Source organism: Globicephala melas, chromosome 5 (genome assembly GCF_963455315.2).
Source record: "Globicephala melas chromosome 5, mGloMel1.2, whole genome shotgun sequence".
In the NCBI taxonomy this organism is placed as follows: domain Eukaryota; kingdom Metazoa; phylum Chordata; class Mammalia; order Artiodactyla; family Delphinidae; genus Globicephala; species Globicephala melas.
In genome coordinates, this window is record NC_083318.1 from 2,030,022 (window position 1) to 2,046,029 (window position 16,008).

The 16,008-nt window shown below is 53.4% G+C and overlaps 2 protein-coding genes across 2 annotated transcripts in view; both read left to right on the forward strand.

Annotated features, from left to right (window-relative positions):
- The first annotated feature begins 2,132 nt into the window (after nucleotides 1-2,132).
- GRK4 (G protein-coupled receptor kinase 4) lies at nucleotides 2,133-15,506 on the forward strand. The gene is given in 8 exon segments (XM_060299229.1): nucleotides 2,133-2,184; nucleotides 4,175-4,225; nucleotides 10,013-10,086; nucleotides 11,763-11,900; nucleotides 13,425-13,562; nucleotides 14,017-14,095; nucleotides 14,098-14,143; nucleotides 15,383-15,506. Coding segments are annotated over 8 exon segments (696 nt in total). The 3' UTR covers nucleotides 15,501-15,506.
- The window catches only part of HTT (huntingtin), a 168,339-nt gene continuing 158,903 nt past the window's right edge, over nucleotides 6,573-16,008 (forward strand). The window contains exon 1 of the mRNA XM_060298909.1: nucleotides 6,573-6,590. The gene's annotated coding sequence lies outside the window, so the exon portion shown is untranslated. The remainder of the gene's footprint in view (nucleotides 6,591-16,008) is intronic.

Genomic DNA, 16,008 nt, shown 5'->3' on the forward strand with positions numbered 1-16,008 from the left:
CGACACCTTCAGGGTCTGTAGGCGGTGGAGAAGTGAGCTTGTATATGCATGTTAGGAAGGTGACCCTGAGAAGCAGTGGGGAGGGTCTGGAAGGGAGGAAGAGGTTGGAAGGCCAGTTAGAAGGGAGGTGGAGGAGAGTGGTGGCCCTGGCGTGAAAGGACAGTAGAGAGGGTGGGGGGGGGGCAGGAGCGCCTCTGAAGGCCGGGCTGGCCTCCGTGATTCTGCACGGTGTGCCTGGTGCCTGACAGGGCCCTGCACGCAGGACCACAGCAGCGCACCCCTCCTGAGTGACTGACAGCGGTGCTTAGCAGACAGAGGTAGATGGTGCCCCAGTTTCCTGCTTCCTTGGCCTGGTAGATGGTAGCTGTTGGCAGGAATCTCAGTGTGGAAAGAGGACTGGATTGCAGGAGGTGATGAGTCTAATTTGAAGCTGACCTTGAGGTGCTCTGGGACGTCCGGAGAGTGGGTGCAAGTCCAGGGCTCACGATCTCAGTTGAAATGGGGGGAGTAGTGGAGCAGAAAGGAAGGCTGAGGAGGAAGGCCCCGTGTCTCCCACCTGCACCCACTAGGCAGCCACTGTCAAATCTCTGTCTGCAGCCAGGCCTTCCCTCCTGAGCCTAAAACAGCCCCCCGTCTTCTGGTGTCTTCCTCTCCAAACTGGGAGCGCGTCACTTCCCCGAGAAACAGGACCTTCCTCCTGATTTCCCTGTTCCTCCCAATAGTCCTGGAGGCTTTAGTCACCGGCCCAAACTGTGATGTTTTTAGATAACCAATGAGAACCTACTGTATAGCACAAGGAACTCTCCTCAGTGCTCTGAGTAGGGTTCAGGAAGGAAATCCAAAAAAGAGGGGATACATGTATACATATAGCTGATTCACTTTTCTGTGCAGCAGAAACTAACACAACATTGTAAAGCAACTACACTCCAATAAAAATTAATTAAAAAAATAATCACAAAACCAAACCAAACCAAACCAAAACAAGAAAACTGTATGTCTTCTCTTGGATAAAATTCAGTAAAACTTCAGTTCCTCAGAATGCTTAAAATCGAAGGTTCTAATTTCTCGGAGTTAAACTTTTTTTAAAGGTCAGTTGTTTAAAAACCTCTTTCTAAAATATCATGTAATTGCTTTTCCCACCATTCTTGTCTCGCTAGGGACAGTCGTCTTCTCCCAGACCTTCCCGAGACTCACACCCCAGGTCTCTGCCTAAGCGTGACCCTCCAGAGGGGTCTCTCCTGGTCCTACCTCGGCCCAAAGAGCAGCCTGCGCCTGTGCCTTGCTTGATTTTGTTTCACACCGTTTATCACGATATGATTGGCTAATTTTTTTCTTATCACTTGTCATTAAGTGATTTTTAATCTCTCTCCCTCACTAGAATGGTCTTTTTTTCCCACTGTATTTCCTGCACTTTGAAGGTGTTTGGTATATAGTGGGTGCTTCGTAAATAATTGTTGAACGGATATTTATAAGCAGCCCTTTATGATATTAGGTCCGCTTTACAAACTTGGATATAGGCTTAGCAGAGCTGCTTACGAAGGTCCAGGTTACCTGATTTCTAAAGGACAGAGCCAGTGACTGATTGCCTCGGTGGGATTTTCACACTTCATCAGGGTGCCTTCCAGATCCCTCATCGTAGGTACCCAAGCTACTCCAACAGAATACATGAATGGAAGAAGTTGTCAGAAATGGAGGTTTCTGGGACTTTCTTGGTGGCGCAGTGGTTAGGAATCCGCCTGCCAATGCAGGGGACATGGGTTCGTGTCCTGGTCCAGAAGATCCCACATGCCGCGGAGCAACTGAGCCCGTGTGCCACAGCTGTTGAGCCTGAGCTCTAGAGCCCGTGAGCTACAACTACTGAGCTCACGTGCCGTAGCCCACCCGCCTAGAGCCCGTGCCCCACAACAAGAGAAGTCACCGCAATAAGAAGCCTGCGCACCGCAGCAAAGAGTAGCCCCCGCTCGCCACAACTAGAGAAAGCCCGTGCGCAGCAACGAAGACCCAAGGCAGCCAAAAATGAATAAATAATTTTTTTAAAAATGGATGTTTCTGATTGTTACAAAAATGCCTTGCTTTTTTCAAATTTAGGAGGATATGGCAAAAAAATCGGTCGTAGTAAAAATTGGAGGGAGATGCTGAAGCTGCCCCCCGGCACCCAGTGCAGCAAGCTTCGACGTTCGATTGGTGAGTAAGGAAGCCGCACCTGCTCGAGTCCGGAGGTCATGGCTGGCGTTGTGCTGTTTCGTTTGTTAGATGTTGGTCTTTCCTTAGTCCCTTATTTGCTTCAAATGCTATTTAATAGATTCTCCATATATCGTCACGATTCTTCCCAGGAAAAAACCCTGTAGATTTTCTAATGTGCAGTTATAAAGTATGGCTATTGACTTTTTCATTAAAAACCTTTTTTAAGAACTGGGGCTTCCCCGGTGGTCCATTGGTTAAGACTCCGCGCTTCCAATGCAGGGGCTGCAGGTTCGATTCCTGGTCGGGGAACTAAGATCCCACATACTGTGGAGCACGGCCAAAAAAAAGAGTGATATATACCCATTGTTCTAGGTAGAACAGAAGAGAAATGCAGCAATCATCCTCTCTAGAAGTGAACACTGGTAACCGTTTCTCGGTCTCCTTCCAGACAGTTCTCTGTGCGTATGGACAGGAATTACTGGTGAGAACTTCAGGAAAGGAATAGTCAGATAAAAAATAAGGTATGGCGGGGTCATGGGATACTCTGCAATGTAAAGAAGGAGAGAGTTAGCTACAGGTCCTGACATGAGCACAAGAAGTCACAAGTAGAGTCATGTCTAAGGGCAATTATAACTGTATTTTTTTAGAGACATGATTTCCAGTTCAAAGGGTATGTGCATTCAAAATTTTGATGTTCCCAAATTACCCTTCAAAAAGGTTGTATCGCTTTACCCTTGCCTATGACCTGGCTAACACTGGTCGTTATCAATGTTTTTAACCTTTACTAAACTGTAATTTGCAAAATGGTCTCTTGTTTTAACTATGGATGGGGTTGAGCATTTTCATTGGGTTTTTTCAATTTGCTTTTTTCTAATTCATTTTTGAAAGTTCTTTATGTATGAAAGGTGTTGTCCTTTTATATTCATTGTGAATACATTTTGTATTTATGCTTTTTGCCTCTTGGCTTGCAGTATTTTTCAATATGGCAGTTTTAATTATTTATATAGACAACTATATCAATGTTTTTCTTCTTAGTCTCTGAGCTTTATGTTGTACTTAGGGAGGACACCTTTACTCCCTAAGATAATTTTTTTTAAAATCTATCTTTTCTTTAGTACTGTTATAGTTCCTTTTTAAGAAAGTTTAAATATTTTATCTATCAAAATTAATTTCAGATAGTATAAAGTGGGAGTATTTTTTCCCCAAAGACCTATCCAGCCATTTTAATGTCATTACATTTTTTTCCTCATTATGTTTTAAAAATAGCAGTTTTATTGAGATATAATTAACATGCCATACAATTCACCTATTTAAAGTGTACAATTCAATAGTTTTTAATACATTCTCAGAGTTGTGTGACCATTATCACAATCAGTTTTTCAATTTACAGCATTCTCATCACCCAAAAGGAACCCCATACCCGTTGGTAGCCACTCCCCGTTCCCTCCCCCACCTCTAGCTACAGGCAACCACTAATTTACTTCTGTCTCTGTGGACTTGCCTATTCTGGACATTTCATATAAATGGGAAACATATACTATGTGATCTCTTGTGACTGGCTTCTTTTCACTTAACGTAATCTTTTCAAAGTTCACGCATGCTGTAGCATGAATCAGAACTTAATTCCTTTTTGTTGGCAAATAATATTCCATTGTATAGACATATCACACTTTATTTATCCATTCATCATTTCATAGACATTGAGTTGTTTTCGTTTTTGGTCTGTTGTGAGTAAAGTGACTACAGTGATTCTCGTACAAATGTTTTTCAAATTGTGGTAAAATACACATAACCAAAATGACCATTTTGAGAATGTAGACTCCCTCCTGCTGCCGTCTCCTCACCACGAGGGGACTCAGAATTGGAGTGAGTCGCCTTCTGAGATGCACTTGTCACCGGAAGCTGGCCTCTCCGTCCGACACTCACCACCTCCCTCTGGCAGCAGCTGCTCGTCCGCTGGCTGGTCCCCTGCCCCGTCCCCCTGTCCCAGCCCCACTGCCCCCGTCTCCTCCACGGCCCCAGATCCAGACGGCCCTCAGAAGTGAGCAGGTCCCATAAGGTCTCTGCTGTCCTCACAATGCCCAACTTGTATTATTGTGAAGTTCAAATGAAATAATACACAGAAAGGACTTAAATCATAGTGGCACGCAGTAAGAGGTGAAAAATATTACGTGTAGTTATTATTTTTATCTGTTCCTTCTAGGAGAGAGAGTAACTCCTTAGTCTGGCACCAAGGCTTTTTGAAAATCTGATCAGTCTTTTTAAATTTTAATTTAATTTATTTATTTTAAAAAATTTATTTATTTTTGGCTGCGTTGGGTCTTTGTTGCTGTGTGCGGGCTTTCTCTAGTTGTGGCGAGCGGGGGCTGCTCTTCATTGTGGTTTGCGGGCTTCTCATTGCAGTAGTTTCTCTTGTTGCAGAGCATGGGCTCTAGGCATGCGGGCTTCAGTAGTTGTGGCACGTGGGCTCAGGAGTTGTGGCTCGCGGGCTCTAGAGTGCATGCTCAGTAGTTGTGGTGCACGGGCTTAGCTGCTCCTCAGCATGTAGGATCTTCCTGGACCAGGGCTCGAACCCGTGTCCCCTGCATTGGCAGGCGGATTCTTAACCACGGCGCCACCAGGGAAGTCCCTGCCATTCATTTTAGGAGATTTCCTTATTATCCAGATAAACGTCCATGCTTTTATGCACATGCAAAGCACTATCCAGCCCATCCCACAGTGTTTTGTCATTAATCATATTTGTATTTAATTTCTAAGCCCACACTCTTGTTCTGTGACTGCTTCTTTCATGCTTTATGTTCTAGCAGTCCCTTCAGTCTCTAGTCTAGAGGATACTAATTAGGGTTTTAAAAGGTAAGTTTTCTGTTGCCTGAATTACCTTTTCTCCTGGGTCAGTTTTTCTGCTGGCTTTTTTTGTTTGTTTATTTGGTTAGTTGGTTTTGGTTTTAGTTTTTACCTGCTGCTTTCCCCCTGTATCTAGAGAATGCGATTATTTATTCAGGTTTATGTTAAGGGCTGTGTTTCTTTGTGCGGTGGCAGCCTGGCTTCCTCTGTGGTTGTACCCCTCTCTTGAATGGCGTTCTGGAAGGCGGGTGCGTCAGCGGGGTGCCGTCCAGACAGGGCCTGCGTTCCAGTGGCCACAGACAGCATGGCTCCGCTTTGCCAGTAGAGTGTGTAGTTCTTCAGTTGTGCTCTGCCACCCCCCTGGGGTCCCAACTTTCTGCCAAGTGGCTTCAGCCTGAAGAAGTCCCTTGGTCGGCAGTTGTGTCCAGGCCTGGGAGGGGCTTCTGGGACCCAGACACCCGGGCAACCTGCTTATCTCTGCAGATTCAGCTGGTGGTTCCTTTAACAATCCAGCCCCATAGGCTTTCTCTCTTCCAGGTAATCCTCAAATTTCTCACTCTTGAGGGTGCCCCGTATTCTTTTTCCAGATCACGTTTCATTCTTTTTGTTGTGATTTTGTCTTTGTTCCTTTCAGTAGGAAGCTGGGTAAGAAGGTTGGCAGACCTATGCTCCATCTGCTACCTCAGTGGAAACCAGGAACATTTCTGAACCTTTGAGTTCGGGAGGAAAGAGTTAAAAACTCTCAACTCGGGCTTCCCTGGTGGCGCAGTGGTTGACAGTCCGCCTGCCGATGCAGGAGACATGGGTTCGTGCCCCGGTCCGGGAAGATCCCACATGCCGCGGAGCGGCTGGACCCGTGAGCCATGGCCGTTGAGCCTGCGCGTCCGGAGCCTGTGCTCCGCAACGGGAGAGGCTACAACAGTGAGAGGCCCGCATACCACAAAAAAAAATTAATTAATTAAAAAAAAAATCTGGCACAAATGAACCTATCTACAAAACAGAAACAGACTCACAGACACGAACCCGTGTCCCCTGCATCGGCAGGCAGACTCTCAACCACTGCACCACCGGGGAAGCCCCATAACATAGTTTTTTATTATTTCCTTGACCCTATTACCATTTGTTCTTTAGAGAAAAACTCCGTATTATTTGTCTGTTGTTGTCCCTGTGTATAAGCCTCTTGGTATTCCGACAGGGAGTGTTTATTTGCTGTTTCATAGTTGATATAGTATCCATTATAGTTTTTTTTTTAATTAATTAATTAATTTATTTTTGGCTGTGTTGGGTCTTCATTGCTGCGCATGGGCTTTCTCTAGTTGCGGTGAGGGGGGGTTACCCTTCGTTGCAGTGCGCGGGCTTCTCATTGCGGTGGCTTCAGTAGTTGTGCACAGGCTCTAGGCACACGGACTTCAGTAGTTGTGGCATGCGGGCTCAGTAGTTGTGGCTCGTGGCCTCTAGAGCGCTGGCTCAGTAGTAGATCCGGATTTCAGATCTTGGTTTAGCCATGGAGATCCCGGAAGGGGAGACCATCCAAGGAAGAGTCGGAACGCTCAGCTACATGGGTACGTAATGTACCACCCCGGGGTGCTCGCGCCCCTGCCCTCAGGACACAGAGAACTGAACACGGGAAGGGACCTGGGGTCCGCCCTGGCCCGCTGCTGGGGAGCATACCTGGCCCCCCGGCCTGCGCTCCTCTCTGCTGACGGGCCAGAGTAGGGACAGGGCAGTGGGCCTCTCCGCTGTGCTCACTGGCCCCGCACACCCCCACAAGGTTGTCAGAGTTATGCGCGCAGCTCCAGGGCAGTGACCCAGCCTGACGCAGGGGGGCCTCTGACATGAGGGACCCTGAGGGCCTCTGCTGAGTCCCGCACTTACCCTCCCCCCATTCCACTGTGGCTGCTGTCACCTGCTGCTGGGGTCTTACTCTGAGGGAAAAGGGGCGCCCGGGGGCCTGGCTCTGCCTGTTTGGAGGCGGGGTTTCCCCACGGTAGTTACTCCACGAGCAGCAGGAATGGTTTGTAATAACAGCTTTACTGAGATGCAGTTCATGTGCCATAAAACCCACCAACCCGAAGTGTGTAGGTCAGTGGATTCCGGTTTGTTCACAGAGGTGTGCAGCTATCACCACTGTCTGATTCCAGAACTTTCTCATCACCTCAGAGAAGGCCCGCGCCCGTCAGCAGTCACTCCCCACTCCTCACGTCCGCCCCCAGCCCTGCAGCCCCTCATCTGCTTCCTGTCTCCGTGGACTCGTCTCTTCTGGCTGTTTCGTACGGGTGGACTCACGCGCTCTGTGGCCTTTTGTGTCTGCCTTCTTTGGCTTAACATGTTGGCGAGGGTCATCCACGTGGTGACAGACATTAAATTTACAGTGTGTTGTTTGCAATTAAGTATGAGGGCATTTAATTTGATTTAATTTACATTTCCTGTGTTTGTTATGTAGCTCCCGAAGTTCTCAATCATGAAAGGTACACATTCAGTCCTGATTGGTGGGGACGTGGCTGTCTGATATACGAAATGGTTCAGGGACAGTCTCCGTTCAGAAAATTCCGAGAGAAGGTCGATAGGGCGGAGGTGGAGCGGAGAGTGAAGGAGGAGGCAGAGCGGTACTCGGAGAAGTCTTCTCCGAGAAGTCGCACTCGGGGAGGGCGGGAGTGGGGCTAGTCTTCCGACCGACCGCTGTTCAGGCTCAGGAGGGGCCACCTGGTGCTCCGCGGTGCCAGGGACAGGGCTTTCCTTGGGGGTTCTGATCACGCAGAACAGAGTTCATCGTTTGCTTTCCCCAGAGGTGCAGCTGAGAGGGAAGGGTGGTGTCGGGTCACTGTTTAGAGCACAGCTGGCCAGCTTCACAGGACGCTAAACATGAAACAGAATCTTCGGGGTGCTTTGCAGCGGTAAGGTTCTTCTCTCTGCCCACGTTCCTCAGAACTCCCTTTAACTGGTCGCCAGGGACTGTGGTCCTATCGACACCCTGCCCCGATGGCCTGCCATGCGCCTGGCACTGTCAGTCCCAGGCCATCCTGGATGTAAGGGGATGAGAGAAGCTCTCCTTGTCGCTTAACTTCTCTTAAGCCAATACTCAGGATTTTCTGAGCACATTTTAAACTTCATCTGCAGCCAGCGAGAATGTATTGCGCGTCCCCCATGGGACCTTCCCCGGCACTGAGTAAAACAGGCAGTAATCCCAGCCCTTCTGCCCCCAAGCCCGGTGCTCTCACCCACTCAGGGGAGGCGGCCTGGGAGACGGGCATCTTCGGCAGGGAGGTGGGAGGGGCTGGCCGCGGGGCGGGGTGGGGAGGAGGGGCCGCACCGGGGCAGGAGGCCGGGGGCTGATGCGCTGGGACTCCCGGGAAGAGATCCACGGGACAGAAGGAGGGGGGCCGGCCCGGGTTTTGTGGAGATTCAGGTGGGAGTCTGAGCCCTGGGTGGTGGCAGAGCGAGTAAGAAGCCTTCGGACTCCGGGTGGACGGCAAGGCCGCGCCCGTAGGATTTGAGAGCCGTGCACGGAGCGGGGAGGGGCTGCAGCAAAGCCCCGGCGCGGAGGCGGGGACTCGGTGCGCGCCGGGCAGCTTGTCCCGTCCTCCTGTGGCGCGCGAGGGTGGGAGGGAGCCGCTGGAGGTGTGCGGAGAAGTGAGGGGCTTCCGGCGCGCCAAGGGCCGCGTGGGCGTCCAGGGAGATCGGTGGTTGGTTGTGTGCAGGCAGGACGCGCGAAGCTCGCAGCAGGCGGGGAGTCGGGCTTGCTTAAGCGGGTCTGAAGAAGCAGGAGAGAGGCCGCGGGGCTGGGTGGGTGCAGAGGGACGGTTGGAGGAGCGACTGTGGGTGTGAGCGGGTCACAGAGGAGAGTGCGGACACGGGGCAGGTGGAGGCGGGCTCCTTGCCGGAGTTAGACACACGGGGGCGCGCGCTGCGGGGGGAGGGCTGACGGGGTGGGGGGGAGTGGCAGGATGGAGGACGGAGGACCAGGCCACTGCACTGCGGCCACAGAGCGCGGGGCGTGGTCCCCCAGGGGGTGCTGGGGTCAGCCGGTGTGTCTTGCGGGAGTTGACACTGGCTGGGGATGAAGTACCTAGGGGTCCGTCTCCTCTTGTGTCCACATGTGAAGGGACGTGTGCTGGTGGCCTTTCTCGGGCTGCTCACCCTGCTTGGAGCTGACGGCGTTCAGTCAGCTCCTCCGTAACCGCCTCCTGGCCACCCTGCTGTTGCTGTTCAGCTGGTAGATGTTGACCCAGTGTCTGCTGGCACGCGACGGTCCGATGGGGCTGCAGGAGCATACAGATGTGCGAAGTGAGGCCGGCCCCTCGGGAGCACACAGTTGAATGGCAAACCTAAAGTAACACGAAAGAAACTAGGGTCAAAAGCAGAGCTTGACGGGTACAAGATAGAAGCGAAGCCTAAAGGGTTTTCAGGATGAAGGGGTGCTGTTCGTGGGAAAGATGGTGGTGTCTGCGTGAAGCCCAGCCTGTGACTCAGGGCCCGGGGTCGAGGCCCAGCCTCCCACCACCACGCACTCACCCCTCCGGGTCTCGGGTTTCTCATCTAGAAGATGCAGACGGTGGATAACTTCTACCTTATAGAATTGCCAGCAGGATAAAATGAAAGCGTGCGTGTGAAGTGTTTAGTCCCACGTGAATCCTCGGTAACTGCTGAGCAGAGCAACAGCTAGTTCTTAGAGAGTCTGTGAAATTCCAACAGACGGCCTGGAGGAGGGGCCACCTCAGGTGCAAGGTCGATGTGAACAGGGCACAGAGGGGGGAGCGTGGGCAGCTGCGGGGTCCAGGATGTGGCCCAGCGCTGACTGCACGCGAAGGGGACAGCCCGCCTCTGCCCGTCCCTGCCGGGCCCCCGCCGTGACACCTGGTGTCGGGTACCGCTGGGTCATTTTCAGAGCTCTCTGTTTTCATTTCAACCCCACGGTGGCTTTCTAGGATATTCTCAGAGCTGCACGGTGGAAAAATTAAAAGTTGATTTCCGTGGTGTCCCATAGTCAGTGGCAGCAGGCAGCACGGGCACAAGGTGCTTTCCGCTGCCCGGCGGTGCCCGGTCAGGCCCCTGGACCGCGTGAGTTGGCAGCAGGCTTGACAGAGGCATGGAGTCCCTGCGGTGCGGTCATTGCATCTGGCCTGACACAATGTTCAGGTCTGGTCTTAATTAAGGAAGCCTGTGTTACTGAGCCCCGCCCTGGCTCCGTGCTGGAGTTCCCACGGCAGCTGCCTGCAGAAGCTTGAGTCCCGCGGGAAAGCCCGACACCGCGCCAACTACGCAGGTGTATTCCCATCGGTGGTGTCTGGTAGGAGTCAGCTCGGCCGAGAGACCAGACGGCCTCGGTGTGTGTGCGCGGCACGGCCGAGCGGGCGGGGCCCGGCCCAGGGGCGTCGCACACGAGCCGGGAGCCACACGTGGGTGCTGGCTGGGAGTCGAGGCCACGGGTCAGCCAGCGTTCCTGTGACGCACCAGGTGGTGTCACTAGGGCTTTGCAGGTCTCTCTCGCATCGTTCAGTTCACCATTGCAGCGCAAACAGCCACAGACCCCTGAGCTAACAGCCAGCTCTGCTCCCACAGAGCCTTATTTACAGAAGCAGGCACCGGTGCGGTACAGCCCTGGGCTGCAGCTTCCCAGCCCCTGGCCTAGGCTAGGTTTTGGAGGCCCAGACCTTTCCTGTGTCGCTCTGAGCAGAGGCAGACCTCTTTGACTGCTAATTGTGGAAGAAGGCCTATCTGAACTTTTGGCAATAGGGGCATACCTCATCTTTATTGTGCTTCACAAATAGTGTGTTTTTGACAGATTGAAGGTTTGTGACAGCCCTGTGTTGAGCAAGTCTATTGCCACTATTTTCCTAGCAGCTTTATTCTTTAAATAGGTACAATTTTTTTAGACATAATGCTATTGCATACTTAACAGACTACAGTAGAGTATAAACGTAACTTTTATATGCACTGGGAAACCAAAAAATTCGTGTGACTTGCTTTACTGCAATAATCACTTAACTCTGATGGTCTAGACTCGAACCCGCGGTATCTCCGAGGTCTGCCCGTTTAAATGTATAAGTAAGGAATACTTTTGAAAGAAACACTTTCTATTAATTTTAAGAATATACAACTTTTAGAGCTAGGTTTGCTAAATTTTTGCCTCATCTGAGGTCCTTAGTGATCTGTTTAATTAATAGATTAAAATAGTTTCTAATAATCAATATAACTTGGCATGAAAGTGGTGTCTGCGAAGTTCCCAAGAGCTTCTATTTCTTGAAAAAAATCCCCTAATTTTTACGTGGGTAAACTTTTCTTAAGGATTTACTTAGCCACCTCTTTTTTTTTTTTCTTTTTTTTTGCGGTACGTGGGCCTCTCACGCGCAGGCTCAGCGGCCATGGCTCACGGGCCCAGCCGCTCCGCGGCATGTGGGATCTTCCCGGACCGGGGCACGAACCCGTGTCCCCTGCATCGGCAGGCGGACTCTCAACCACTGCGCCACCAGGGAAGCCCTCTTAGCCACCTCTTTATTTATTGATAGCTCAAAGGCAAAACTTCAGTTTCAACTCCTTTTTAAAGCATTGCGTATTCTAAATCAGTAAAATCTGAAGTAACGGGGTTTGGTTGATACTTTGAAATTTAGTGACTTTGTTTAGATGGAGGTGCTCTTTGCCACCCCGATTCTTTGGCCATTTTTGTTATGGAGCTTTTCTGGGTTTTCTCTTTTATCCTTGGAGCTTCCATTGACTCCATTTTCACTCGTCCACAGCTACTCACCAAGGATCCCAAGCAGCGCCTGGGCTGCAGGGGCGAAGGAGTGGCTGAAGTCAAGGGACACCCTGTGTTCAGGGACGTTAACTTCAAGAGGCTGGAGGCCCACGTGTCAGACCCCCCTTTCCGTCCTGACGTAAGTGTGTTGCCAGAGAGCAGCGGGGTGTTGGGGTGTCTGAGAAAACGGATGTTTTCCAGGTAGGTTCAGGACCACCCGTCCCGCCCCCGGTGCCCCCTGGCCCGTCCGCACAGGCCCTCCCGGCCCGCTGCCGCCCTGGCTGGTGGAGCCCACCCAGGTCACTGCCCTGCTCAAAAACCTCAGCAGCACCCGACACCCTCCCCAGGGTGCCCCGCCAGGGTCCCCACGTTCCCGCGGCCCCTTCCCCCGCCCGGAATGCGCTTCCCCACGCCGGGTCTCGCAAGGTCCTGGCTGCACACTGAGGGCCCTGGAGTGGCCGCTCGAGCCTCCTGGTGAGCGCGTGGCGGGGCCACACGGGGCCACGTCCCCAGGGCCCAGCAGGCCCCGCGAATGTCGGAGCTGGGCCGGAGCAGGCCCCTCTTTGGCCTTGAGCTGCTGCAGGCCTGTGATGGAAACGTGGAGATTCGATCATTCCGCAGGATGTGATGGGGCTGAGACGTGCGGTTAAAATAGTTTTAGTTGTACAGTCAGGATTCATTATGTTTACGTGGAATGTGTTGTGGCAGCAGCTTCTCCCTTTGAGCTCGTTCTCGCAGCGCCCTCCCACCTGCTCCAGGCACTAGAGTCACGGGGAGGACCAGCTCCAAGACGAGGAAAACCCAGGTGGGGCTGCTCAGAGCCTTCTTTCCACCAGGCCCTGTGCGCCGCGGGCCGCAGCCTTCCCTGATGAGGGCGCCGGCTGGGGAGTGAGGGGCAGAGGCGCTGGGGCTGCTCCGGGGGCTCTCCTGCATTTAACCAGACGGTCCGGGGGCCCGCTGTCAGCAGCGTCTGAGGGCGTCAGGCAGCCTGGCAAGGGCGCAGGATGGGGTTCTGGCCTGGGCTCCGGCGTCCCCTGCACCGTCTCCTGAGGGCCGGCCCCCCACTGGCGGCTCCCACCTCTCCACTGCTCTCAGAAGTTCTGACCAGGGGCCCGGGATCGGCACGCTCCTTCCTTGTCGTGCACGCATCCCTGAGCCCTGGCTTCCCTGCTCCAGAGGCGGCGGCCCGGGCTCCACACGCCCTGCCTGCTGGCCTGACTCTGCGCCCGAGGATGCCAGTGCCCGGTGGGGCTGGGGGCCTGGGGGCCTGCCCAGCGCAGATGGGGGCCAAGCAGGTGGACAGCACGTGCGCGAGGGAGGCCGAGGGCTGGAGGCTTCCTCTGCCGTGTCCCAGCAGGGGCATCCCGTCCGCCCTTCTCCACCTGCAGCCTCTGCCGTGGCCCGTTTCCGTGCAGGAAAGAGAAGAGGGGGCCTCGGGGGGCTTGTGGGCGAGAGAGTGGGGAGCTGGAGCAGACGGGCCGCGGGGCCTGTGGCTCTGGAGGTTGCTAGAGCAAGGATTGGACGTACTCCACGCCGGGAGGGATGGCGAGGAAAGGAGGGTGCAGGTGTGCGTGCGGCGGCTTCCCAGGTGTCCTGAGCGCCGCTGAGGGAAACAAACGCAGCGGCGGCCGTCTCAGCCGCGCCTCTCTGTGCTCTGTGACAGCCGCAGGTGGTTTACTGCAGGGACGCCCTGGACATCGAGCAGTTCTCCACGGTGAAGGGCATCCGCCTGGACAGCACCGACTGCACCTTCCACAGCCAGTTCATCACGGGCTGTGTCTCCATCCCCTGGCAGAGCAAGGTACTGCCCGTTGCAGCACGGCCCACCTAGCTAGTTACAACGACCAAGAAGAACCTTATGTGTGTAGAATGAAGTTTCCTCTTTAAGATATCTTTTTAGCTATTTTACATACACATCCATTTGTGTGTGCGCGCACGTGTGCATGTTCGGAGGTAAAATTATATGTGGCAGCTGCCCCTGGTCCCTTCACGGGGGGTGGACAGAGGTGGCCCTCTCGGGTCTGCTGGGCTTCTGCCGCCCTGGGCCCTGCTCCCTGAGCGGGGCTGGCTGGACGGGAGTTCACTGCTTTGGGGGCCACGTTGGCGGCAAGAGGAGGTCAGGAAGCAGGGGAAGTAGGAGCCGAGGACGGGGGCCAGAGTGGCTGCCGAGCACTGGGCTGGGGGCCGGGCGGGCGGTGCCGGCCGGCCACACGGGGCCTCCACCACTCCTCTGTCCTGCCCTTCTGTGGGTGCAGATGACCGAGTCTGAATGTTCCAAGGACATCAACGAAAGGGGAAATGTGGCATTAGATCCAGAAGAGAAGACATATCAGCCAGCTCCCAGACAGAAGAAGGCTTCTTCCACAGACTCTTCACTCGAGGGGTAAGGGTGACACACGTTCTGTTATTATTATTATCACATTATAATGTGATGTGTTAAAAGGAATATTTCACCAAGGTAAAACTTTCTTTGTTCAGCTTTCTTTTTTCAGTGCCTCTTACATAAGATAATTTACATAGTTTGAAAGCCAGCCATAAGGTACAGTTTGAGCCCAGCGAGAAGCATCCTCACAGTGATGTTTGTCATTGCTGTGAAAACTGTTCTGATGCAAAAAGAAGAAATGGCTTACAACACTCGAAAGGAGATCGTCTGTCCACGGCAAAGCATTTCACACTAGACTCAGAAATCAGCATCTTGCAGAACAACCATAAAACAGTGCACATCATTTCTATTTCTGCCTTACGTGTTCTGATTCTTTTTTTTTTTTTTTTTGGCTGCATTGGGTCTTAGCTGCGGCACGCGGGATCTTTTGTTGGGGCACACAGGCTTCTCTCTAGTTGTGGCTCAGTAGTTGCAGCACGCAGGCTCAGTTCCCCCGTGGCGTATGGGATCTAGTTCCCTGACCAGGGATCACACCTGCGTCCCCTGCATTGGAAGGTGTCATCTTAACCGCTGGATCACCAGGGACGTCCCTGTTCTGATCCTTAGAGCTGTCACATCATTCGCCACGATCACAGGGAAAGATGATTTTCTTTTGAACATGGAAGAGTGGTTTGGAGAGACTTTCTGTGGTAGCATTAAATTTAGGAATTTTTCCCAGGTCTCCTTGGACCAGTGGATTATCCTGCCGTGAACCCCGTCTGTTCCCGAGGGATTTATGCCGAGGTTGTCCACTAACATCCATGGTTTTTCAGTATAGACCCAGAGTGTGTGACCACGTTTCCTCTGCAAACTGGGGGCTGGGCGGGAGTTAACCCCGTCCTTCTCTGGGGCCGAGTGTGTCTCGGTGCGAGTCATCTCCGGTCCACACCGTGGGGGCCTTCAGTGAACCTGTGGCCGGTGGAATCCATACGGTCGTTCTGGAAGGAAGGAGGCGTGCACCCCGCGCTGCTGAGCTGGGTGGTGAGCGCGGGGTGAGGTACGCAGTGCGAGTGCAGGACGCATGGGCGACGCCGTCTCTGTGTGAACCAAGCAGCCCGCAGGACGTGAAGCACACGGGAGCGAATTTAAGGGTTTCCCTGCCTTGAAGTCAGCACCCTGCGCCATGTTTTCATGTCCACTTAAGGCAGGTCAGCGACTTGCATCAGAAAGGCGCCTGACAGGCCTTGTGCCGGTCTTGCGGGCTGCATCACTGCCAGCCCCAGCGAGAAGGAGGGGCTGCCCTCCAGACGGCGAGCCCTTGCTGCACAGCTGGCTGGCGCCACGGAGCCCGTGCCCTGGGCTGCATCCTGCCCGTGAACTGCAATAACCGCGCGTGACTCACCCTGAAACGTGCCTGATGAGTCTGTCCATTTCTCTACTTTCATACCTGAGTTGTCTTTTCACTAAAGCTGGATTGAGGAAAAGGCCTCTTGAGGACTCGTGACGCCCAGAAAGCCCCAGCTGCAGACGCCTTGTGGCAGGGACTCCGCGTGTCCCCGCGGGGAGGAGGGGAGAGGCCTGGGTGCCAGCCCTGTGGCGTCTGCACCGAAGGCCCTGCTCCTCGCCCGAGGCTCCTCCCGCGCTCCTCCTGTGGATGGGCGTCGGTTGGAAGCTCTTGGCCCCTTTCCCTTCGTGTTCACCGCCCCGTGCCTCTCATCGAGATTCCCCCCACCCGCCCTCGGGCGTCTCCGCAGCGCTCCTGTCCATCCTCTGAAGGAGGGTGTTGCCAGGACCCTGAGGTCAGGGCTTGGCTGTCGGGGGCCGCTCTCCCTACCCCTGCGGTGTTGGACGGGTTTCTGTGGCCGTGGCCTGTGAGTCTCCGGGG